A 26,949-nucleotide genomic window follows, 5' to 3' on the forward strand; every position below is an offset into this window, starting at 1 on the left:
GTTGCAGCCCCCAGGGGGTCACAGGATGGGTTTGGGGGAGTTGCAAGGCCGGCATTAGGGGATGGCAAGCAGGGCAGTTGCCTGCCGCACCATAGGGGGTGCCACAAAGCTAAGTTACATGGTTCAGCCCCGGTTGGTGGGGCTTTGGCTTCGGACAAGACTCATAAGGGAAAAACAGGCTTAAGTATCACACTGAAATGTAAATAAAATCGACTGGAATATAAATATTGTATAATTATATGGTAAAAATGAAAGTCAGCCATTTTTGAGTAATATTGTGCTTTGACACTTGCATTTTTATGTCTGATTTTTGTAAGCAAGTAGTTTAAGTGAAGTGAAACTTGGGGTACACAGACAAATCACACTCTTGAAAGGGGTATGGTAGTCTAGAAAGGTTAAGAACCACTGCTCTAAGGGATGTCTCTGTCCAAACCGTGTGCTCTTCCACAATTGTTGGCTTTCCCCTAGTTCTTAGTTTAAAAAGTCCTCTATGACCTTTTTAATTCTGCATGCCAGCAATCTGGTTCTGCTTTGGTTTAGGTCCTTCCTGTACAGGCTCCTCCTTTCCCAAAAGGTTCCCCAGTTTCTAATAAACCGAAATCCCTCTTCCCAACACCGTCGTCTCATTCACGCATTGAGCCTCTGCCTGTCTAACTAGCCCTGCGTGTGGGACTGGAAGCATTTCAGAGAATGTTACTAAATTTGGCCTCCAGAACCTGTTTCCTACCTTTCCTTATGTCATTGGTACCTAACAAAACAAGGTCAAGCAGTTAGATACTTTAATGTTCCTGCTTGTTTCCAAGGTGTCTATTGGATCAGGTGCAAACGTTTTATGTCACACTCTTTAGCAGCCAAGCTCAAATCTTTCTGTGTATGCCAAAGGAAGCCTTTGATTGCCAGTACTTTTTTCCCCTCACTGGTATTTCACTGGATTTCATCAAAGAGGGCAATATACCCAAGACAAGGTGCAGGCTACTCTATGCTGGTTTCAAAGGAGACTAAGCAAATATTTAAGGCACATACTTATTTTTAAACTGTCAAATCAAGTGTAGAATAAATCATACAAAACTGCTCAAGAAAGAGGTCTTCTATATCTGTGTCAGAAGTAGATCCTGACTTAAAAAAAGACTAGCACAAGGTTAAAAAACAAAATTCTCGGAAGAGGCACACAATTTTGAATACGTACTTAATGTTTAAATATAAAATATATCCAGTTTGAGTATCTGTTTTAATTGCATCCGCACTTCTAGTTTTCGATCTTGCAGGTTACTCAAACACATAGTTTCTTAGAAGAATGAATGATTCATAATATACTAACACTGACTTTTTTTTCCCTGTAAAATTTATTTACAAAATTTATCAGTCTTTTGCATTGACATTTAAATATGAATAATCTAACACACAATAAAATAAATCCATAACCATCTGAAACAATCTAAAATTAGTTCTGCAGTATGTTGGAACAGAATATTTGACTTCTTCATGCAGTCTCAGAAATTCAGAGATCTTGAAGTTTGCTGAAAATATAAAAATTAAATATTGTTTTTAATAACATGCATCATTGTTTTCTTGAAACTAATTCACTTACTACCATTATGCTCTTTCATATCTGAAAGTCTCAAATATTTGAACAGATTTACTGCCTTTTAGTGGGGTATTTTCTGGTCAAAGCTGTCTGAACACGTCTATTATAGACTCCCTTATTTTTCAGGGTTTATACCAGCCATTTAAAAAAAAAAAAATCTAGACAAACTTATTAACTGAATCACCGAGCTCTATCTAATACAAGAAATATTTTTCACATTTCTCCTAAGCTTCTATTGTAATTGATTCAAAATGAATCAGATCTCATCACAACAGTAAACCTACTATACGAAGCTTTCTCTTTCCAGTACATTCTGACTGGCCTTTTTTCCAATCACTTTCTGGACCAGATGAAGTTTACAGGTGTAAAATACTGGAAATCTAAAACTAACCCACAACCGCTTGTTGACTAGATCGAGGCACAATACAGCACCACCTCCACTGAGATTGCCAGATGTCCGTTTTTTTACCAGAAAATCCAGTTGAAAGGGGACATGTAGTGTCTTGATTGGACACCAAAAGTCCAGTTATGGGGGGGGTGGGGGAGGAGAAGAGACAGAGAGAGAGGAGCACCCAGTCATCAACCTGTGCCAGCCCCTGCTCAACCAGGGTTGACTCCTACCTGCATCTCGTGGGCAGGCAGGCTCCCCGTCAGGGGCTGTAGTTCTCTGCCAGCGCAGGAGCAGAGAGAGCCCAGCTGGGGGGGGCGGGGAGGGGGAGCGTAGGGGGGGAGGCAGAGGATTGAGGGATGATGAGGGGGGAGAGCAGGGGGTTGGGCATGGGAGAAGAGGCAGGACAGGGGGAGGTTCCGGCACTCCTGCAGTAGTGTCTGGTTTTCAAAAATTAGAAAGTTGGCAACCCTAACCTCCATAAGTTAATTACTTACTTTCAGCATCACCATTGGGCTTGAGGTACTGAAAAGTCTAAGGTATTTTTTGTGTGTGTTAAACTTACTGATTGTACTATTTTATCACCTAAATGTTTACTATAATTTGTAAATTTATGGTTTGTTTTGTAGGGATTCAGGACCCTGAATACACATATACACCTCTACCCCAATATAACGCAACCTGATAGAACACAAATTTGGATATAAAGGAGTGCTCCGGGGGATCAAAGCAAGTTCGATATAACGCAGTTTCACCTATAACGCAGTAAGATTTTTTTGGCTCCCGAGGACAGCGTTATATCGAGGTAGAGGTGTATTTATGTATAAAGTACAAGTCAAAAATTGTGTGTTAGTTATTGGAACATTTGATTTGCGTCCAGCTACTGTTAAGATATTGTTGCATTTAAAAAATAAATAAGCAAATACAAATTCATGTTAGTGGAAAATGGCCTGTTCCTGCCCTGAGGTTTGTGTACTTCACTCCCATTAGCTTCAATGGGAGCTGCATGTTTGTTTCAGAAGGCAAAATCTGACCTTCACTTCACTGTCCCCAAGAACGCTATGTATGGATACAAGTAGACCCCTGTGGGATAACCAGAGATTATGTTCTTTTGTCTAGATCATTAAATATTCCTGTTCATTCTGAGAAAAAAGCAAGCAGAAAGTGGTTATGTTAATCATTTGTTAATAACATCAGGTCCTGAAGCTATTACCTGTCTTCTACTGTTTTGTTGGAGGGATAGAACACTTTGAATGAAAATCCACTTCTTGGAAAAGAACCCTATAATGAAAAATACACCAAACTTGTGTCAGCATTTGTAGTGTTATTGTGCAAGGAACAAAGTGTAACTGCTTTCTTTTTGTCTGTTAACCATACAATAGTTTCCCTGCTATATTTGGCCTACTAAGAATACTGAAAAGAATTTCATTGAATAAATTCAATTTTAAAGATATCATACAATTCTCTGCTTATTGGCAACGTAGTGTCCTTATTTTGGCAAAGCATAAAGAAAATCTTACAGGATTTATGCAAAGGCAGTCAGTATTAGTAACGGTGAAAGGATCATATTTATCTGCAGTGACGATCAGATCTGGCACAGGGTACACTCTCAAGGTGTAATCATATGCCCAAAATACAGGGCTGACATAAAGTGGAAGTGGAGTCAGATGTCCTTGTGATAATATAGTCTTTACAAACTGCAAGACAAAAATAAAAGAAAATCAAAATGAAATGTTCAATCAACCAAAATTCATGTTTGCCATAATTAGTTACCAATTCTCCATCTTAAAAGCAACTCAGAGATGCTTATAGTTTTCATGTATTTCTCCTCTTATTTATTAATCAGTGACACTTGCAGAAAGGCACATGTGTTTGTGAAAACAGCATCTATTTCTGCTTATGTCTCACTAGAAATCCTAATCCTTCTGCACCACAACTCCATAACAACTAAGTGTGAGGTCTCAGTTACAATCTCAAGTAATGAACAGTAAGATTAATATACACATATAATATAGTCAAATCAGAATTATTCCATGGATCATACTGTGTTTGAAGAACCACCAACCACTGTTACTGGAAGCATTACATACATGTGACTCTGTGGTTCCACTAATATTAATGAAGACCTGAATACACAATAAAGTCAATATGATGGCAACGTTTTCCCTGCCCATTAAATTGCTTTACTGACGCAGACTGAAAAGGAGGAGGGCACTATGGGAACAACGCAATGCAGCTCTCAGAGGGAAAATGCTGTGGAGTCATGCAGAAAGCATCCTTGCTGACACATACAATAGGAGGGAGAAAGGTATTTTTGTCATTAATATAGAAAGTAAAGATTTGTGGCATGCGTGCACACACAAAATGAAGATTTGTAAATTTTGTTTTTGACTGGGTTGCTCTTGACACAAAAAGGCTCCACTGTGGTGTGATGCAGTAAGGGAAGAAAACCTCAGAGACAAATAGGTGCCAAGTTGTGCAAGCCTTGGGTACCCACAAACAAAACTATATAAACTCAGCCACCATTCTGACCCCTGGAATATCAAGGCACAACAGGATATATTGTGCTAAACCTTTCATTAAGAAGTCAGAATTTCTTGGCACAATGGCTATTACTGGCAATATACACACCCAGAACACCAGTTGCTAGAAAGTTCCAAATTTGTGCACATAGGTGCCTGGACCCCAGCAATGGGATCCAGAGAGACAAGGACTGAAAGAACTCTGAATGCTGCCAGTTTGTGTTAGATCTTCAGTTATTTTACTATAGAACTTGCTTCTGAAGTAGTAACATACGCACTGAACTCTTTTTACAATACTGTCCTCAGTCATCAAACATTCTGACTATTATGAGGTTTTGTTATACTGAGGTAAGTGATACGGAACTAAAAGGTACATAAATCTTGTATAAAACACTGTAAATCAAGGAGATCTTAACAAGAAATGTTGGGCATTGTAGACAATGATTATTTTTAGTATTCATATATCATGTGATGTGATAATCAGTATATGATATATATTCATTGTATGTTAATTAGAGTTGATTTGTAGGATGATAAAAGTATAAGATTAATCAGTATTTAGAGGAACCAAGTATTAGACATGAGTAAGACAAGCTGAAATGCAAGACCTTTAGGCCGAAGCCTGCAAGACTTTAGCTTAGGTAGTTTAGGCTTTGGAGACAAGAAATTATTGCGCAAGACAATGACTGAGAAATAACCCAAGAGATGATGGGAAAGAGGGATTAATCAGTAACATTGCGAAAGTACAGCTGGGAAGATTAAAATTAAATAATAAAATGCTGAAACAACAAATTCTTAACAAGTGCCCTAACCGCAGACAAAGGTGGTACGTCAATGTTGACAAGAACCTACCCAGCCTATAGAATTTGGGGTCCCTTGTGTTTCCAGGGGACACAAATCAATAAAAGAGAGAGGGTTGACACTTTTATGGACATACGCAGAATGTGGGTATAGATCAGTAGTTCTCAAACTTTTGTACTAGTGACCCCTTTCACATATCAAGCCTCTAAGTGCGACCCCCCTTATAAATTAAAAACACTTTTTTATGTATTTAACACCATTGTAAATGCTGAATGCAAAGCAGGGTTTGGGCTGCAGGCTGACAGCTCATGACCCCCCATATAACCTCAACCCCCTGAGGGGTCCCGACCCCCAGTTTGAAAACCCCTGGTATAGACAGACTCACAGTATAAAAGGGGTGCCCAGATCAGGGAAATTGGGCTTCCTATGGGAAACTCCAGCAGGACCACTCTTGTATTGATAGTCCAATCCATGAGAGGGCCATCTAGGAGGATGCGAGTATGTCTGTAGGTATAACTAGTTCATTATACGCATCCATAGGAACTGTATATGTTGTGACATTTACAGCTTTGTTGGTAACTTTAATAAAACTACTAAAAGATAGATGCTCTTGTTGTTATTTGCCTATGGTTTCATGTGTTCCTATGAACTCTACTTCTAAAACTAACAGAGGTGACGCTGTGGAATTTGAGACAGTAGCCGCAGAGCTGAACCCACTGAGGGATAATTAACATTGAATAGAATAAAAGGCTCCAGCATACTCTTAACTTACATGGTTAGGAATATCCAAGTTGGTGCTTGGAAAGCGGACGCAATTTCTGCACATTTTATTTACTAAATCTTCACGAAAGATGATGATTTCTTGTGTGCAGTATTGAACCCTGAATAGAAAATACTGAATGAAATTTTAATTTTCCTGGCATTGGAATGAAGTAATACATGTTAAGAAAGCCTGGAAAAATATTTCAATGTCAATCTCTTCCCTATTGTTTATACCTACAAAAATTAAAGATAAATTGCAATTAAAACCACTTTCTCCAAATCCTGACATCACACCTCCCTTCCTTTCAAATATAGAAAAGTAAACACATTGGATCTGAGCTGTCTTTGTTTATATTTCTGCTACTGAACTTTTAGGTGAGGGAAGAATACAAGATAATTGCACACTATGTATAGATACTAATTTTAAAGGATACATAGACTTCTTTATTCCTCAATAAATAAGTAGAAAAGGTTTCAAGGTAAAATGTACCTTTTACTGCTAATGTTTAAAACTAATTTCCCTCTAATATATTTATTGTAGCTATCACACATTTTAAGAATGTTACTTCTACACACAACCTGGTCACTTATGAAAACAATATGAAAAATAGCAATAAGCGTTTGGCATTCTCTAGTTACTGTAAAAGTCACACATTTACCTGCAAGGATTTGTAGTGAAAACTGAAAATGGCACCTGCTGTCTGAATTCACTAGTGATGTTTTCGGCTAGTGGTGGCCTACAACAAAGAGTAACATTGCAGAAGATTTGTATGCTCTTTAGCAATATTGTACTAGAAAGTTCTTAAAATTAGAAAAAACATGTAGCAAACTCGCCTTGGCAAAATTGGACCAGGACCAGGATCTTCAGGACCAGGAACAAACACAAATCGACTGCTATAAACAATTTAATGCATAACTTGTGTTTAATATAGGCATAATTGCAATTATCTAAATTTAAGCTACATATTATGAATCAAACTACACAGACGCTTAAGTAATGTTACTCTATGGGTACCCACTTTGGGGACCAGCTCCAGTAAATTGAGTGCTGTTATTACAAATTCAGAGCATCAGAAGATGGAGAGGATGAGCTTGGCTATCCCTGCCTTTCCCTCAAATCCACGTAGTAGTATTATTTATTTGTATGACCATAGTCACAGACCAGGGCCCCATTGTGTTAGGTGCTGTACAAACACAAAACAAAACGAATCCGTGCTCAAAGAGCTTACATCGAAGTATAAGACGAGACAACAGATGAACAGATAAGTGAGCACAAGGAAACAACGAGAATATGGGTCAGCATGATTGGCAATGGTGTCAGCAAAGCAATGGGCTAACCACTGTCAAGTTTTTTGTAGGCATCACAGCAAAGGTGAGTTTTAAAGAGGGTTTTGTGGGGAGCGTCAGCCTCACAGCCATGGAAGGAGGCTTTGAAAGACCAGAGAAACAGGAACAATGAAGTGTAGGGAGATCATTTACAGGAGCTCCCCTTCTACTACATTGCTCCTAAAATAATGGCTGTGGAAAGCTGTTTGGGGGAGAGGAGGAAAGGAAGTGGGTCTGTATCAAGCCAATATTTCTGATGAAACTTTCTGGGGCTTGCATAGCTTGAAGGCCTGCAGTTGCTTCCAGCAGTGTAAGATCTTACATTTGCATTTATAAAATCCAACTTAGGCCCTGATCGTGCAGCAAGCTTTGCATGGACAGACCCCCCACCGGGCACCAGGCACGCACAGAAGTTCACCTGAATATCACTCTGGCAAGATCAGGGGGTATAACTAGTATACATGAAAACAGTTCCAGAGCTGGAGAATTGGTCTAACCTTTGTTCAACAAACTAGCTCACATTACAGAGCTATCACAGGCTGGACCCAAACCTTACACACCTCCCAAAATAATAATATGACCTTGTTTCAACACTGTGGCATGGTACTGTGAACAACTACACAATCATAGCTGACCCATAGTAATTAATGAAGTATTTAAAAGTCATTAGCACAACTATTCTGTTAACTTTTTCACATAATAAACATAACATTACCATTATGTAGCATTTTGATACATACCTTTTATGAATGCTGGGGTATTCACATATTATGTCAGCAAGAGCCTTGAGGGAATCTGAAGTCAGAAAAAAAATGCATTTAAGGATTTCTTATGACACTATCTGTCTGGACATGTTTTAATATGTCTAAAATATGGTCTCTCCTAAAACGTTCAAAATGTAATACAAGTGAAAAAGTATATATTTTAATCAATATTTGTTACCCATTTAATGTACAATAAATATCAGACTACGAAGACTTTCATACCTTTTAGGGATTGAATTTGATTTTTTCCATATGGTGCAGATGAAAAATTTCCACAAAAGAAAAAGCAAGTTGGAGGCACAGAGGAGTAACCTGGGAAAGATACATGGACATTACACTCAGTATTCCTTTGTACTTTAGTATTCTTCACTGATAAACAGTTCACCCTCCAGTCTGTTTCATTAGGATCAGAAGCTGGGGCAGTGCTTCCAGCTTTATCACTGTTAACGTAGCCAAGCAATTATTTTAAAGCAGGAATTTAGGAGACAGCTTGCTTATTTATTTATTTATAACTATTTAGAGGGGAATGGGATTGAGATGCACCATCTCATTTACAGGGAATCCTCTGTTATCTGCAGCAACAACACCACAGGGTCTGCTCCAGCTCCAGACTTCAGTAGGAGCAGATTAGGCCAATAGTTAGTATTTCCACACAAAAGCAATCAAATCACACCAGATTTTTTCAAAATAAATACACTAATTTTAAAAATGCCTACTTTCCCTTTACAATAGTAAAAAGGACAGATACCCTTACAGTATCTGTAAGATGTGTGTATATGTGTATGTTCCAAAGTTTGAGTGTATGAACACATGCCTCTCTCTCTTCACTAAAAGGTAATTCCAACATACTACAGTGTACTTATTCCTTCTTTAGATTGTTAATTAGAGATACCTCTCTAAACAGTCTAAGTCTCTCTGACAAATATTTTAAATTCAACAAATCACAAAAAGAAACAGCAACCTGATAACACAAAATACTAGTAAGTAATCCAACAAATTAAAATAACCAAAATAAACCAAATTACCAATAAAAATTAACAAGAACAAGTACTGAGGCTTTCTTATATATCTCTGATTTACATCCCAATTTTTTAAATTATTCTATTCCAGGCTCAAGTTTTGTTCCACTGGCTTAAAATTCAATTGATAAATGAAGCATCTAACAAAAGATTTTATGTCAAGAAAAATTTAACTCCTAACCAATGTCTCTATTCTGACATCTCTCCCAAATATTACTGTATGTTTTTAAAAAGTATGCCATATTTATTTATCTATAAATAAAACTCTTATTTGACCTAATTTTTGAAATAGTAAATCTATTACATGCATCCTAAAAATCTATTACAAGCATCCTAGGATACTTAACTGATCAAGATCACTTTATTACTTTATCATATGCAGTCTTACACCAGTTTAATTATTTTGACAAATGTTGACAAGAAGTGACTTAATTGGTTTCCATAATGTCTGATACTAGGATAGAGTTTGATAATTTGTCTCCAATTTTCAATAAATTAACAGTAATTTCCCACCAATGATTTTGATTTTTCCACCTCCAAACATTTCCATTCTATCCAAGGCAGAGAATACATTTTGTTCCAAAATACTTTTGGAACGCCAAGAGGCAACTCATGGATCACTCAGACATTTGCTGTACAAGACCTGTCAACACTACTAATGTAATGATATGTGTGTGTGGGGGGGGGGGGGGGGGGGGGGGGGAAGAAACAGTGCATATTTTAAGAATAAATCATAGCATGTTCTTACTGCTAAAACCACCAAGGGCACAAGAGGCAGTATTAGATTCCATAAAGGAAAAGGTTTCTTTAAAAACAAACAAACAAACAAAAAAAAGGCCAAGGAAGAAACAAGGCAAACATTCTTATCACATAACATGGCTACAACTCAAAACAATAGTGTTACTAAAGGAAATAGAGAGAACTATCTGGGCTCACAACTTTTTGCAAAAACACAATGCAGATCAATTTTAAAAACGGTTAGAGAGGGGTCCAAATAAGAAAAATAATACAAGCCATGAATCAGAGCTGCAACCACTTAAAGAAAGATCGACTTTTCATCAGAACTGGGTATTGATTTGGCAGGGTTCTACACTCAGTAAGATGTGCCCCACGTAACTCTCTCTCTGAATGTAAGGTTATCCAGTCATGTGTTCATGCTGACAGTGGCATCTGGCTAGTGACTATTACGCTGCTGCCCCCGCTTTTCTCAGCATCTGCTTAACAGTGACAGATTAGTTGTCATATCACAACTTGATGAAAAAACACAACTCCTTTTTTGGCAAAAGAACCTATTTAAAGTCATAAAGCCAAATCAAACTGCTGAAACATTCTTCAACATAAGGGTCAGCTAAAAAAGCAAACAACACTGCACCTACCTGAAAACATAGTGTGAAGCTTTTCTAACACTTCCACTTGGTCCAGCCAAACATCAGAAACAAAAACGAACATGGCATCTTCATTTTCATCCTCCAGTTGTTTCAGTTTTGCAGAAGCTTTTACTGAAGTTGAAGAAGGCCCTCCAAAAAAGTTTATGTTCCCATAATATGCCCTACATAATTAAAAACAATATTTTGTCATTCTTCAGGTTTTTATTTATTTTAACATGTTTACTGCCGTAGTAATTAAGGGCCACTCAAGAGTGGGACCCCACTGTGGTAGGCATTGTACAGAGTAGTAGATGGTTCCTGGCCTTAAGAGCTTACAATCTAAATATAGCAGGCAGACACAGGACGGGAAAGGGGTAGAACATACAAGCAGAGTGAACAATGTGGTAGCAGCAAACAGCATCTTGGTTCCACAATTTAATTAAATAAATTTATTTATTTTGGGTGAAGTTTACCTTAGGAGGGGATCAGCTAAATAGAAAGAAATGGGAAGGGGAGAAGAGGATAATGGGCAGGTGTGGAGTGAAGATGAGGTGAAGAGACTGTGAAGGAGGAGTCAGGGGAATGGAAGGGTCGGAGCAAAGAGCTAATCAGCACAGGGCAGAGAAACTACCATCAAACTGTAGAAAGTTCTTTGAATGTCCAGAGATCTAAAAGGTCTCTGCTTTGGCTTCTTCCACCCCTGCCAGTTTGAAACTCTAGCTGGCTCCTCTTGCAGTCCACATGGGGACACCACCTGGATCCTGAGACCTAATGCCTGCCAGAGTAGGGGGGTTCTCCACTGCACAGTTTTGGATTCAGAAGGCTGCTGGGGGAAAGGGTGGGCCCAGCTGATTGCCATTTTACCCCTTACTTCCCCCTCCACTCCCTCCTACTGTGCAGCAGTCCCTGGTTTGGCTGCTTCTGCCTCTACTTGGTGGAGTTTCTGCCTGGAGTCTCTGGTTAACCCCTTTTTCTTCCCAAATCATTTTTGGCTTCTGGCTAGGACCCATTTTCCCGATTAATATAAACTTTTATTATGAAAAATCTTTACTAATTGAAAATTAGACAAGATGACATTCAGTATCTATATTGGGGGGGAATCAAGGGGTGAAGACAGAAAAGACAGTCATCCAGACATTAAGCTTGGGCTTTGACTTGCTAAACTTTAAACACGTTCTCATTGGTGTCTTGGTTCTGGGTTCTCTTTCACATTCATCCTCAGAGCAATCCTTGCATCCCATTTCCTCATTCCCATGAAGTAGTTTCCCAATCTCTATCTAGCAAGGGCTTATATCATTATCAATATTAATTCACAAAAGGCCCAATCCAAAGCCCCTTAACCACTGAGACTCTTTCCACTGACACAATGGGGTTTGGATCAGGCTCAAATGGACCAGCAAGATATAAAAGTCAATGCAACATTTTTAAGAAAGAAAGGAAAGCACACCGTTGATGTTCTACAAATAACAAACAATAGCAGTACTTTGAAAGGTATAACAAAATATGAGAAGTCAGAATGAAGTAATTAAAAGTCATTTTTATACCTAGTGGTAGCAGAAGGCTCAGTAGGTGGAAATCCAAAAGCATTCACATGGAATACTTGATCTTCATACCAGCCTAGGAAGTTTAATCCCCGCCCCACAGAAATACATTTTAGTAAATTGAACATATCTTTAACACTGTATTTTATACTAACATTGTTTCCATTTAATAAAAAGCAAAAGCTCAAAAATATGAAAATGACACTACTTCCACCCTTTCTTATTTATTTTCCATTTAGTTAATTATGAAATCTTTAAAACATTATATATTATCATAAAATAAGAAACTGTTGATATTATGTAGATATTATGCATGTTGAAATTATTTATATTTTATAAAGTAAAGTGCTACCAGTAAGAAAAGTTGTCCACCTGAATTTATGCCAACATAGACACCAAAAGCCCCAATTCTGCACTTAGACACACGTGCTCAAATTTACGACTGTGTGTAGTCCCATCACAGTGTTTGCAGGATTAGGGCCTTACTAACAAGATAAAGCATTTTGCAATCTGAAAATATTGTATTTGCCTCATTAAATTATTTTCTAGTCCCACACCAACGTTGCCACTATTTTCTTTCCCCAGTTTAATTCATTTTTTCTTCATGCACATCCTCTCCACACAAACTGAACATCCAGTCTTGAGAGGTGCTAAGCACTGTTGGGTCCCACTGATTTCACTGGAAAAAGAGTACTCAGAACCTCTCGGGGTTGAACCCCATAAGACAGCGATTGGCTGTGAAAGATCCAAGCTCAGGGGCAAGAGTTTGAATCACCCTCTCAGTTCACAGACAAACCTCATTAGCATAAATACGGACTTAAATCATTTGCTTCTTTATCCACCTCAAGAGAGTATATTGTTACAATAATGGTCCGAAGAGAAAGGATAATAGTTTAAAAGTTAGCAAAAAAATGTTGTTTTACCTTCTGCCAAAACAAAGCATGACTCAGTATATAAGCCACTGTGGAACTGGTGCAAAGCTGTTAAGGACAATGTTCTTGTTCGATGGAGATACTGAAAGAAAATCTATTTTACAGGTGGTGTAGAGTAAGGCTGGTTGGGGGCAGTGTAAATGCATTACATGCTGAATGAGAGTAAGGTGATCAACCTGGTAGTTGGCTGCATGGATAGCACGTGAACAGGAACATCCCCTAACTCCAGACAGGTTTCCAAGAGACAGAATACAAACCCCACTGCAACAAGCCCAACCCCTTTTTATGTCTTTGAGCTGAGGCAAACTCAGTTATTATCATGGAAAAAAGTGGAGGACAGCAGTTGTGTATGTGTACTTTTAAAATGTAATCGTTCGCCTTTTTAAAGTGTGAAATGAAACAGTTTTACAGTAATTTTTCTGAAAACCTCTTAAATCCCTAAGTTGCATAGAAAGGATATTGCTTTACTAAGGTCTAGCTGAACAACTCCTGTAGGATCTTCCAAGAAAAATTTCCCCTAAAAAGTAAAATTAAAAAAAATCAAAAGCATATCAAAACAATGTATACCTCTAGATCAATGGAGATTATGCTATCACACTCCAGAGAGAAGCAAAGAGTCCACACTATTGTCAGGGACCCTTTTGACCCCCAAATCAGAGCTGATAACAGGGTAAAAGCATCTCATTTCCCCATCTTCAGCAAGTGCTGCATGTGGCTGCTTACTGGGGAAGACATTATGGGAAAATGGGTTAACCCTTTTTCCTATATTTGTTAGGCACCTACTTATTCTTAGACACTGGTTCAGAGAATTCATGACTCCAATGGCAATCACCCTTTGCTAGAATGTTGGCCAAAGGAGATCTCACACAAACTCCCAAACCATTCTCACAAAACGGATTACTCAGGCACCAACTGCTGGCTTCTTCATAACAAAAACAAAGATTTTCATTGTGCTAGTCCATGCCAAACAAACCAATTTCCAAAACCAACCCTCAACTTAACCACCTCTGATTTTAGCCAACAACTTACATCAGTGACGGAACCAGATTATCATTAGGCACACTGCATATTTTTGGCTTCAATCTTGATTTTTAACAAGTTTCAGAACATATAAAGGGAAAGCATTTGATACACTTATTCAAGAAAAATCATGTCAGATGTTTAAATTTAGAGACTATGTCATTTTACCTTGCCTAGATACTTGAAACATACCATATTGCAAAAAATGCTTCTAGTTTATGAATCTAGCAATGACTTAAGCAAATGTTTTTATTTCAAACATTGCAACCTTAGAGAATTAAAAACAATCTGATAAAAGGATGAAATTGTAAAATATTTTATCTGCAGAAGTTGTTTTGATTTTTATACCCTTCTTTATCGCAAGAGGTATAAAAAATGCACTGGCAAGTTCAGACATAACATTTCAGGATTTCAGTGGTTGAAGTTGGAACTCTCTAGAAACTGTCTGACTAACAGTCCAGATTTACAGGAAGTTGAAGTGCTACAAAATTCTGTCCTTTGAAGAGAAAAATGCAGTTACCCTTATGTGTAAGTTATTGACTGTTCCTAAGAAAGCGTTCCGTATAAAAGATTTTTCCTGCATCATTTAAGTCAATGGGGGTTTTGCCATTGACTTAAATAGAAGCAGGATCAGGCCATAATTGAGATATTTAAGCCATATAATTTTTTAAAATATTGTATTGCTGAAAGCATGACAACTAAAAGACTCCACAATAAAATGTATCCTACCTCTTTCAGCTGTGTTATCATCCCAAGAACAATCACTTCCCCAACTTTAGCTGTATTGCCCAACAGCGTTTCTATTGTTTTAAGCTGGAATCAAAGAGTGAAGTAGGTGAGATTTAAATGACACTTCTATAAGTCTGTTCTTAAGTAAGCAAGTTAAGTACTGCACAGTACATGCTATAGTTTGTATACATCAATTAGTTATAATATGATTCAGTTTTACTGGTAACTTGAGGATACATTTGTGTGTCATATGCACCAGTGTTTAGGGAGAAAAAGTTGTTAATAATGGCTACTATCTTAAAATTGTTCAGTGGGTGAAACAAAAATGGCAAAAATATGAGAAGTTTAATTTACAAATGGATTAAAATTAAACATACGGGGCCAAATTTCTGCCCTGGAATAAATTTTGTCAATGATAGCAACATACATTTATCAGCAGAACAGAATTTGAATATCAGAGCTAGCCCACAAGTCATTTGGTAACACCAGTCGCTTTTAGTTAAGAGTCATGGTTAGAAGGACTCAAGACAACACCTGATTCTCCAGAGTTCTGGAAATGTGACACAGCTGATACCAAAAGTCCTGTGCAAGGAAGGTGCAGTCTATATCACTACCGAGAAACCGTATTTTGTTGGGCCAGATTGGCATTATACTCTAATCAGAAGAAGCAATCTTGAAGTCTTTAAACCATGATTTGAGGACTTCAATGGCTCAGACACCGGTTTGATACAGGAGTGGATGGGTGAGATTCTGTGGCCTGCGTTGTGCAGGAGGTCAGACTAGATGATCATAATGGTCCCTTCTGACCTTAAAATCTATGATTCTATGATTCTATGATTCTATGAACCTTCTTAGTGTCAGCATACACATTATGCATGCTCCTGGTGACGGGGGAGACGTAGCAGTCAAGAAAGTAATATACTAGTATAGAATTAAGAGGGATTTATTCCAACTCAATTTAGATCTATTTATTTTGCTCTTTCAAAGCCCTTGCAGTGCTTTCGATATGGAGAAAAAGGAAGGGTCAGGACAGTGGATAACTGACAGGCTACAATTTGGTACCTGAAGCTCCCAACCCACAGCACAAATAAAGACACAGAAAAAGAGAGCGAGCTTATTGGTAGTAGGCTGATGACTTTATCAGCTCTAAATTTGTGAATTTAGTGCTTATGAAAGTGAGGGATGGGGAAAATCTCTCAAGCTTAATGGAAGCAGTATGGGAAGGTTCTCTGCCAATGCACCTCAGCCAGACCTCTCTTCCAGTTAAAAGTTGTTTCTGAGCAGCTTGCTCGTCATGTTGAATTGAGCCAGATACAAAGATTTTGTGACGTAGAAAGAGACTAAGACAATAGCAAATATCTCATGTTCATTGGGTACAAAAGTCAGGATTAACACTTGGGTAACAAGTGGGGAAATATTAATGAATTAAACCACACTGAGCATACACTTCTCCCCCACCACAAGAAAATACTAATATTTTTACCTGGAATTTACTCCTGCTGTCATCAGGATGAGCACCAATCGCTGAAGGAGTAAACAACTCATGTCTATGAGTCCTCTAGAAAAACCAAGATTAATGTGATCTGGTTAAAAATGATCACCACCACCCAAAAAAAGGAAAAGTCGATTCACTACATACACACTATATGAAATGCTATTTTTAAATTCTCTTATTCAGTTTCAGCCAACATCTTGTGATTTGGAAACCACAATATTTTTTAACAAGAATTTACTTCCAAATAATAAAGCATAAATAATACCTGCAATAAAACAGAAGTTTGAGAGGTAACTTTTTAAAGACATGCAAGATGTCTTGTTATATATTATTTATAACAACATCAGTACCTTGGCAGGGAAGAGGTCCCAGTGATGGACCCATTGTACGAAATGCTGTATACAAACATATAGTAAAGAGGCAGTCCCTGCCCTAAAGAGCTTACAATCTAAAAAGTTAAGCTCCTGCATTAATCTTTGAATGATGGGGCCTACATTTACCAGGCAATGCTTTAAAAGTGAATGGCAAAGAGAATGAAGAAAAGTTTTCAGCTTTACAATGGTATTTATTTCTTTTAATGGCTTTTATGCACCCACTAACATGGCACTTGAACACCTGATCCAAAAATAAATGCAACAACAAATAAAACTGTTTTTTTTTTTTCGGCAACTCAAACTGCTCTAACCCCAGACCATCCCAGCATAGTGCAAGCAATAACCCAACAAGGTCCACAGGCTAATAAATCCCTGACCAAAACAAAATGTGATTGGCACCTCTAGTTTAAGATTAACAAATCCCAGCCTTCTGGAGAACCAAAAAGAGTGAGTTACGTAACCAAAGCCCCCTCTACTGAAAATGTCCTGCCTCCAGCAATCAGGAATGCACATCTAAAGCTCTCAGAAGAAGTGCCTCAGTTTATCACAGATACCATGATATTGCATAGGAAAAGAGGAGGCATCTATGGTAGTCAGATTCCACATGATCTGGAACTTCACAGATCAGAACCTACACCTTGAATTGCACCTAGTACACTTCATGGAACACAGGGATCATGTGCTCAGATCAACAAATTCTACTAATCAGATAGACGGCTGCATCTGCACCAAATAAAGCTTCCTAGTGGTCTTCTAGGGGGTATCTCCCAATAGAGCGCATAGCACAAATCTACCCAGGCTATGACAAACGTATGGATGGCTGTGAGGAGATTCTCCATCCAAAGGAAGAAACCCAGAGCCTGGAATAGTACATTTTGTAAATTAAAAGATGACTAAATAAAATATCTTAGCAAACAATAATGCCTCAAATATTAAATAAAGTATGGGGTTTTTCGTCTTTTAACCTGCCAGAGTCCCAGCCCACACTATACTAATGACATTACACTCAGTGAAACATGGAGCCAGCCTACGTGAGAATTAAAGAGTCACACACATTCCTCCCTCACAAAAATGCATTTCAATTTTTAATGGTTTCTATTAAAAAAAGTCAGAGAAAAGTTTGGTGCATGCTACTAGTTTGCAAAGTTTTTATTGTACCCATAAGGTACATAGGCTTTTCTATTAATAGTCTTACTTTCCAAACCTGCGCAATATAAATTTATTAATGAACAAATTCCATCTCCACCACCCACCCTAAACCTTCCCCCCTGCCATCTCCAAACTCTAGCAGTTTCCATTATGCATGTGATGTTGCCAGTGCAGCACTGCCTGCAACATCACTTGAAGCAGTAGCTTGTAGTCCACAGTTTCAGTGGACCTTAAATTTTAAGGCTAAGATAGAATCTGTTTGGTGCATTCAGCATATAGTTCAAAGGTTGGTATGTGATTCTTAATGTTATTCACAGATCACCTTTCAAACACAGTAACAGATACCAAAACACATTAGAATCCATAATGCCATATAATTTCATAGGATAGTCAATTCAACCTGTAACATCCTGATTTTATAAGTTTACAACTGTGACTCATACTAGTGCTCCACTATAAATACCTTACTATACATATATATTTCTCTCAGAACATGAGATGACAACATTAAACAAATCAAAACCTTTCTTTCCCTCACCTGCTGCAAGATGGTGTAGCGTTCACGAAACAACTCTGCTTTATCCCTGGCAGTTCCAAATAAATTTGGTGCAGGATGGTTGGTCATTGATAGACTGGAAGAAAGTTAGTCATGATTTATTTGTTTATTTTTTTAAAACAAAGACCCAATGATATTTTAATCTAAATCTCTATATAAGTAGGAAGCTACAAAGTCTTCAACGCTATTGCATATTTTATTTGGTCAGTGAGGGAGTTTTCTGCTAGGAATCCCATTTATTTATATATACTGAAGATTGCACTCATTTTCTCCCCTTTAACACCAGCACCTCTTTGTCACATCTTTCCAGCTGAGCAGCACTGGACACAACTCTGTTTCCTAAATGAATAAAGATACTATCCTTGTTCTGGCTTAGCAGCACATCTTCACAGAACTCCCAGCTCCTGCCAACCTTGGAAGCTACAGAGTGGGATTCAGAATTAAAAATCTACAGCAACCATGCAGATGCTTTCAGTAGACCAGCAGAATCATGAACAAAAGTTAAGAAAGGATTCTACTCTAAAGGAAAATAGGTGTAAATTCCTTCACACATCAGTTAGCTATGAATAGACTTCTGTGTGCTACAACATAAGCAACTTGTCTATAGAGTTTACTACAAAATCAGACAAATAGGAAAAAAACACACACACTTTGTGAGGCATGAAAGCCACCTCATCGAAGGGGATGGATTAAGTGCTATATGGACTTCTTCTGTCCCTCATCAAATAGCATATAACAAAATGTTCAAACCAAAAAACTGATAGACAAATACATACAACTTAGGGCCAATATCATCACTAGCAGTACTGCATATATTGTACCAATCATCACAGAACAAAGATTACCTATTTTGATTCCATGCTACTGAAAGAGAAAGACTTGACCCATGGCCCAGTTGTAAATATATTTACCTGCCATTATTTACCATGACCTTTAAAACAGAGTAACCTAATGAGTTCAACTAATTTTGTATAGAAGTAAACCCTATTTAACAAAAAAACCAAAAACTCTCTCAAAAAGAGTTTGTTATAATCAGTTTTCTAAAGGCAGCATATCCACAACATATTCACTCTTGAATCACGTATCATCCATCTTGAGACCAGCACACAATCCAAGAGTGAAAGTTTGTAGGTGGCAATTTTAACTATACAATAATAAAGGCTTTGATACATGGACAATTAGTAATGTCAGAAAAATAGCAGCTGAGACTTAAGAAATGGAAAGACTTACGGTAGAAACTTCTTCCTTTCTGAATTATAAACATAACGTGGAACGTCAAAGGCCCCGATAATATTGAAAATGTGTTCTCTGAAACCACAATACATTTAAAGCTTTATTTGAGAAAAGAACTATTCCAAGGGAACAGCTAACTTCAGTGCTCCACAGAAACCTCGTTTTGAGTAAAAGAATGTTAACACATCCCTTTTGTTAACTCTTTCATTCTTTTCCTTTCCAATCCCCTCCCCCGACCACTGTATCTGCATCTTATTTACAGAAAATATTGTTTTTAAATTCTGAATGGAAATTAAAGGGAAAATAAATTGTGTGCTCCTTTTTCTTTCTGTCTTTAATTAACAAAAATTGCCAAATTTTTCAAACAGAATTTGTCAAGATTATTTATTAATATGCACTGTTACCTAGTTGAAATAAAATAGTTTTGGTACGGTCAAGATAATTTTTAAAAAGTGGCTACTACATATGCATGCTACTTTTCATACCATTTCATGGAAGGGTTGTATGCCACTGAATTTCTTGTTTATTCCCTTCCAACAATTAATCTAAGTTTTTAATCCTTTTATTATAATTGTATCAGCTTCAGAGTTGATAAAAATTACAGCATTGACTTGTAATGTCAGGACGTATTGAATCTTACAGGCAGAAAACATCCATGGTTGCCTAAGGGAGAAAATGCCTTTGTTATGGAACAACACGGCTCTCTGACGGATGCTTTGTCTTTGAGTTTATCACAACAGAATTCAAGAGATACAAGAAGGGAGACTCTTTGGTCCACAGAGCTCTAGTGACTTCAGAGGTACTCTGCACCAGGATCTACCCATACAGATTTCTTTTCAGGATTGAGACCTAAATATGTGAGAGCAAGTATCTGAAACAAACTACTTATGTTGTTACAGTTCTAACAAACTGGCAAAAGAGAAAGTATTCCAAGTCAAATGGGGATATGCCCTCATATCTCGGAACTAGGGAGTTGCACCACCCTATTGACTTTCTTAATCATTTATCTGCTTTAGTCAGTTTGTATTACAATCCCAATAAACACAATTTTAAATAAATCCTTTCATATTATCTATAGCTATGTGTGTGTATCACACAAACACACATAATACTCTTAACAGCCCCAACAATGGGTCACAGTTTTCAAAATTCAGTAACAGTCTAGTAAAAGCATAACTGAGTAGAAAAGAGCATCATTAAATGTTTCAAGAACAAAAGATATCTTAAGAACTGCAAAAAAATAATAATTTTGATGAGTAATAATGGAAAAGAGAAAGTTCAACTGAAAATGCACAAAAATAAAGTTCATTCTCAAAAATGTTTATTTCTATTTTTGTTGGTAGATATTCAATATGTATTACGTATAACAAAAAGCTATAGCATTTTAATTTCAGAATGTTAGAACCATATCACAATCCCTACAGATCTATACTTGGGAAGAAAATTTCCTAAGAAAGAATATTACTCAGTTTTAAATTAAATATCAGAAGACAAAAAACACCGAGCAATTACTCTGTTATTAGCATTGCAGAAAACATCTGACATTTATTCCCCCAAGAAGAAATCAGTGAATGCACACTATATAGCCATAAATTTCAAATAAAAATAAATGTGTATCACCGTACATAGTTTCATCTAATGACTGGCTACATTCCTGGACTGCGGCTTCTACTGTGGCCCGTTCAATCATATTAGATGACACTGAAAAGAACATTTCATAAGATTAAAATTACAGCCTATGGAAAATGACAAGTATCAAATTAAATACACCTCTACCCCGCTATAACGCTGTCCTCGGGAGCCAAAAAAAATCTTACTGCGTTATAGGTGAAACCCCATTATATCGAACTTGCTTTGATCCACTGGAACACGCAGCCCCCCGGAGCGCTGCTTTACCGCGTTATATCCGAATCCATGTTATATCGGGTCGCGTTATATCGGAGTAGAGGTGTATGTTTCAAATATTTTACAAAAATGGTTCAATATCCTCCTTCATAGTGTCTCTTAAATATTATTTTCAGTAAGTTACATATGGTACCCTAAATTTTCTATGGCAAATTTCTAAAGGCAGTTCATTAAATATATTTGCCAGAAAGCTACATCTCTACACAAATCTTCATACTGTTATCTGAGTTAATTCACTCAGAATTTAGAACAAGATCATTATAGTTAGTCCCTGTCAGCCTGCCAGAATAGCCTACAGACATTTCATATACTGCAGGTTCATTGTTTCAGAAGCTTTTTATACAGGTTCACATAATCTGGGCATTCAACAAACTGTAGTCTTCATTGTGTCCAACTGAGATATTTTTATATTTTTGAAGTTAAATTCTATCACTAGTGATAGTGCTGTCACTGTAAGAGTGGTACCTTCTTTGTAGGAAAAAGTGCATAGTTTTACTGGGTCCCAAAGAAAGCACAAAACTCCTAAAGGATTTTTCAGACAGCATTAATCCCCGAGGCTACTTAAAGGTTTAAAAGTTGTATTTTCAATTGCACAGACACATGTACGCACGCACATACGTAGGCAGTACTTAAACATGAAGAAAATTTAAAATTTAGTTTTCAAAGCTTTAAAATTGATAAAGTTTTTGTTCTAAATCCAAGATGGAAGCCATGACCTGGAATTAAATAATTTCACTACTACTGGGACAGTCAGGAGAAGCAGGGCTGCCAGACTTCTGAAGTGGCAAAATTACATTGGTTTTTGATGAAGTGATAAACCTTAATATTTAGCAAAACAGGAAGTCAACAGTAAATATATGTAACATGCATCTATGTTCAAACAGCTTGACTAGAACAAACAGCTTAGTGAGTTGTCAGTAGGTTTTTCTTTTTACAGATAACATAAAGGCAGGATTGGTTTAGAAAAAAAAGTTACTTACAAGGCTGTTTTTCAACAGCATCAATGATGTTTTCTATTACATCTTCAAGCTCTAACTCATTGACAGACTGAAGAGCTTCAATAAGGTATTTATTAGCTTCACTAATTGGAATGAAAAAATAAGTTAGTCAAGATAAGAAATTAATATTCAATAAATAAATTATATGCTTTATAGACACTATTATAATATTGGCACGTGCACACACAGCTGCTATAAGGCTTGTGGTTATTAGCGAGAAAGAGCATAGAAATAATTATCCTGATCCCATCTAAATCAAAGATGCTCTGAAATTAAAAAAGCTCCAAGAATAGAAAAATTAAGTATAAAGCAGCAGGCCTTGGTGATCTCAATAGATCCTAAAGGCAGGATGCTCACTGAACAATCCAATGTCCTACCCTACTATGTAGGCTTTTAAGGAGAAGGCAACACAAAGTCTGATCTATCCTAGAGACATCATCATCTTTGGGGAGACTTATTCTCTTGACACAGCTGAAGTATGATGCTCTGAATACTATCCATGGAAACGTTAAAAATAAAAGGGAGAGAAGACAGACATATAAAAGGGAACGGGATGAAGGAAGAAAAGAGAGAAAACACAGGGAAAAATATTCCTTCCACTTGGACCAGAAACTCAAATTATTATATTCAAAATACCACCGACTCGCTCCCACAGTTCTGGAGTTCCCACTCATCTGAAGGAAGTATTGAAAAGGAAGGACAGAAGCTCTCTTCTTACAAAAAAAAATTGACAATCAGAGTAGTTCTAAGATGTGTATCTATAGACAGGGCTGTCAGATGCCTCACACTGCCAGTGTAACTATTATTTTGCAATAGACGGGGGGGAGGAATCAATATAAGAGCTATTTTGAAAAGCAATATATAATTCCACTTAAAGTAAGATTTTTTCATCTGCAGTCCTTCCCTAAAACTCATACTAAAGGCCAGTATTTAAAGAAAAGCAATTCTGTGATTAATGTCATCTAACAGCTGATCAAAAATTACATTTTTTGTCAACAGTATGAACTTCAAAATATTTCACAACATTTAACCCCTGGGTCCCAGGAGACTTAGAATCCTCAGAAATCTCAATAATAAAATAACTGTAGGACACTGTCCAAAACAATTGTTTTTAAAAAATGTTTTTAAAAAAATGTAATGCCCTGCATAACTGAATCCCCTGTCCAAGCCAAAAGGAAAAGAGAATCACTATTGTAATAAGTTCTCTAGACAAACAAATATGAGCAACAGAACCACATTATTGTAAATAATTGAGCACTGAAATGAGGATATTAGTGGTTGGGTGTAAGTCTCCTGTTAGGCTTTGTCTATAGTGGAACCTGAACGACAAAACTTTTGTTGTTCAGGGGTGGGGGGGGGGGGGGGAAACACACCCTGAACGACAAAAGTTTTGCAGACAAAAAGCGCCCGTGTGAAAAGCACTTTGTCAGGGGGAGAGCTCTCCTGCCGACAAAGCTACCGCCGCTCATTAGAGGTGGAAGTTTTTTGACGGCGGGAGAACTCTGTCCTGCCGACAAACAGCGGCTACACTGCGCGCCTTTTAGCGGCACGGCTGTAATGGCACAGCAGTGTCGCTAAAAGGTGCATAGGGTAGACATAGCCTTAGATTCTTTCTAGACTAACCCTAGGCCTGCCCTCAGATCAGGCTACCAATGGTGTTGAGATGCATAGAATGCTCTACACAGCCATGTTAATTTCCATGAGGAACCTACTTGAAAATAAACTCATTTCCTTTGCAACCATAGGCCCTAATCCTCAAAAAAAATTAGGTACATAAATGACTTTATGCACTGTGAACCCCATGGGACTACTCACAGTGTGCAAACTAAGCATCTGCCTAAGTCTTTGTAGGGCCTAATTATTTGAGATTTAAACCATAGTTAATAAATTTTATACTCATGTAAAAGGAGATCATAGGTCATAAATCTCACACACAAAGTTTAGGATGAACCCTAATCTGTAGCATGAACCTACTCCTATTCTCAAGGCTTTTATTCAGTAAGCCACAATTGAGTACTCTATTATTTCTGTTTACAATACTGGGTTGCAGGAACAGATGTGACACCAGATAGTATAAAGCTTATACACTCCAAGCATGTCTGGTGAGTGATAGCTGGACTAGTGGTTCCATACTGAGGACTGTATTTAAAAAGACAAAGGATTCCTTCAACCGCTAGCAGGAAGAGTTTTACTTCTGTTCCAGTATAACACCAAGATTAAGGCCCAGATCCTCACAGGTACTTAGGCTCCTAACTTCCACTGATTTCAATGGAAGTCAGGAGCCTAAATACCTGTGCAGCTCTGGGCTGAAGCCCGTAAGATCTGTACCACGTATTCTCATTATTGGGCAGACAAGACATTACACGTTAAAGTGCCTGACTGCTGCTGTCTCTAGCCTGGAAGGACGTATTTTCCACCTCCCCAGATTTTATATGGGCCCATTATCGTGCACTGGGAAGACACTGAGGAGTATGTTTCTGAGTCTCAGTGTCTCCCACTGGTGATGGAGGACGGTGGGTCACTCGCGGGCGGGCGGGCCAGGCTCTCCCCACTTGGGGCTACCAGGGTCGGGAGGAGGAATAAGTCGCTGTTATCAGCCGCTCCCCGCCCCCCAGGCACGGGAAGGGGGCGCCGCCACTCTCCACGCTCGCTCTGTGCCACCCCGAGCCGAGCCGAGCCGGGCCCGGCCGCGGGCGGAGAGCGGGCCCCGAGCCTCTCACGGGCCGGCTACTCACGCTCGGAGCAGCAAACCGTGCATCTTGAAGGCAGAGCCCACTTTGCTCCTCAGCTTCTCTGCAGCCATCTTGAACAGTTGGCGCCACCGGGCGACGGCCCCGCCTCTAGGGGCCGGGCTGGGCCGGGCCTGTCCCCTGCCAATGGGGCGGGGCGGGGCGGGGCGGGGTGGGGTGGGGCGGGGCGGGGGACGCAACGGCTCCCGTGGGCGGTCTCAAGCTGTGCTCTAAGTTCCCCTCAGCTGGGGCAGGCGCCGGGCATTGGACAGCTCGGATGGGCAGGGCAGTGCTTGTAGGGAGGGTCATGCTGGAGACCTGTATCCCCTGCCATCAGCATCTTTGTTACAATCACCTGCGTTCCCAGTAGCAGCAGACCCAGGCCTTGGTCCTATTCTGAGCGGGGGGGGGGGCATTCCTACACATCATCTCTGATATTGAGCCATGGGAACGGGGAGCATTTTTTTTTTCTCCTCAAAACTCAAAAAAGCAGAATCAATATATTGACTTCATTGCAGTTTTAAGGCACATCATATTTATCAGAGCCAGTACCCATCTGAGAGGTTTTTACACCCTCCTGTAGGTTCTACACTAATTTTTTGGTCATATAAGTGAAACATTTCAGCAGGTCTTTTCACAATGATGATCTAAGAGTTGGAATTAAACTTATTCCTCTTTTTGGAGTTCATGGAGGGTAGGGTCCAAAAATTAGTCTGGCCTTCTAAATGTCACTGTCTGGAAACTGAAGGGGTGCCAAAAGAATTTGGCAACCTCTGTGCCTGCCATTGTTTCAGTTTCCCTCCTTCGTTTCCTCTTCTGTACCTGAAATTAAACATAATTTAAAAACTTCAAAAGTGTTTTCAGGCTGGTTTATACAAGTAGGAACCTTCCTGTCCCTCTGTGGGTGTTAGTTAGTTTTAGGGTTTGCTCTGAGAGCACTGGGTCTGTATTTCCTTTCTTTTCATCTAGGCCCCAGTCTTTTGCTGTGTGCAGCAATGTAAGTAGCACCTGCAGAGAAGGGAACATGGATGAAAATAAATTCAACAGGACAAGCTGTGTCACTGGAATAGCAATAATCAGTGCTCTCAGTTCTTGGCAGGATAAAGTAGAGCTCCAAGTTTATGGCTCTCAACCTGTTAAAGCCCATAACTGATGAGTGATCTACTAAATGTGTGAATTTAATTAAAAATAGAAGACAACAAAAATTAGAGGAGAAAATTTAAACGGTGTGTAATTAAAGAACATTTATAACATTTCCTGTGATTTTAGTTTCATGATGTAGCACTAATGCCTTTCAAATATGCTGCCACTGGGTTGAAGACACAAGCCCTATGTATTTATACCACTCCAATTATTATAATATGCAAGTAACTTATCAGAGGTGCTGGGGCAACCCCAAATGTACTCTTAAGATTTCCAAGGGTTTGAAATTATTCTTTCTAGATCTTGTGCACCACAGGATTTTACTATTCCATGGGGTTTGTCTACATTACATGTTATTTGCAAGGCTATAAACATCAGCATGTAAACCAATCTCTAATAAGGATTAGGATAACCCTATAATGGGGCACAGATTATCCCATATCTGCCCAGTGTGGGGTTTCTTGCACCTTTCTCTGAAAACTTTTGATGTTGGCCACTGTCAGAGACAGGTAATGGATGAGATTGATTATGGGTCTGTCTGACCCAATACAGTACAACAGTTCCTTTGTTCCTATTGTGTTTGACCAACGCTGGATGACATAAGGCCACTG

General features: G+C 38.4%; 1 protein-coding gene across 2 annotated transcripts; it reads right to left on the reverse strand.

Moving 5' to 3' along the window:
* Positions 1-262: 262 nt before the first annotated feature.
* Positions 263-25,322, reverse strand: POLE2 (DNA polymerase epsilon 2, accessory subunit). 2 transcript variants are annotated; one of them, XM_034768877.1, is made up of 19 exons: positions 25,202-25,320; positions 22,449-22,549; positions 21,189-21,264; positions 19,561-19,638; positions 18,313-18,406; positions 16,240-16,314; positions 14,757-14,840; positions 13,468-13,524; positions 12,999-13,047; positions 12,079-12,151; positions 10,544-10,716; positions 8,371-8,460; positions 8,125-8,179; positions 6,893-6,952; positions 6,718-6,795; positions 6,069-6,177; positions 3,494-3,670; positions 3,187-3,254; positions 264-1,517 (listed from the first exon to the last, which is right to left on the reverse strand). In XM_034768877.1, the coding sequence occupies exons 1-19, from the start codon at positions 25,267-25,269 to the stop codon at positions 1,499-1,501; spliced, it is 1,584 nt and encodes a 527-aa protein (XP_034624768.1). In that variant the 5' UTR covers positions 25,270-25,320; the 3' UTR covers positions 264-1,498. The 2 variants fall into 2 exon arrangements, with proteins under 2 accessions (XP_034624769.1, XP_034624768.1); XM_034768878.1 differs by lacking the exon at positions 6,893-6,952 and having other exon boundaries at positions 263-1,517; positions 25,202-25,322.
* Between the last annotated feature and the right edge of the window lie 1,627 nt (positions 25,323-26,949).

The sequence above is a fragment of the Trachemys scripta genome, chromosome 4 (assembly GCF_013100865.1).
Source record: "Trachemys scripta elegans isolate TJP31775 chromosome 4, CAS_Tse_1.0, whole genome shotgun sequence".
NCBI classification, from domain to species: domain Eukaryota; kingdom Metazoa; phylum Chordata; order Testudines; family Emydidae; genus Trachemys; species Trachemys scripta.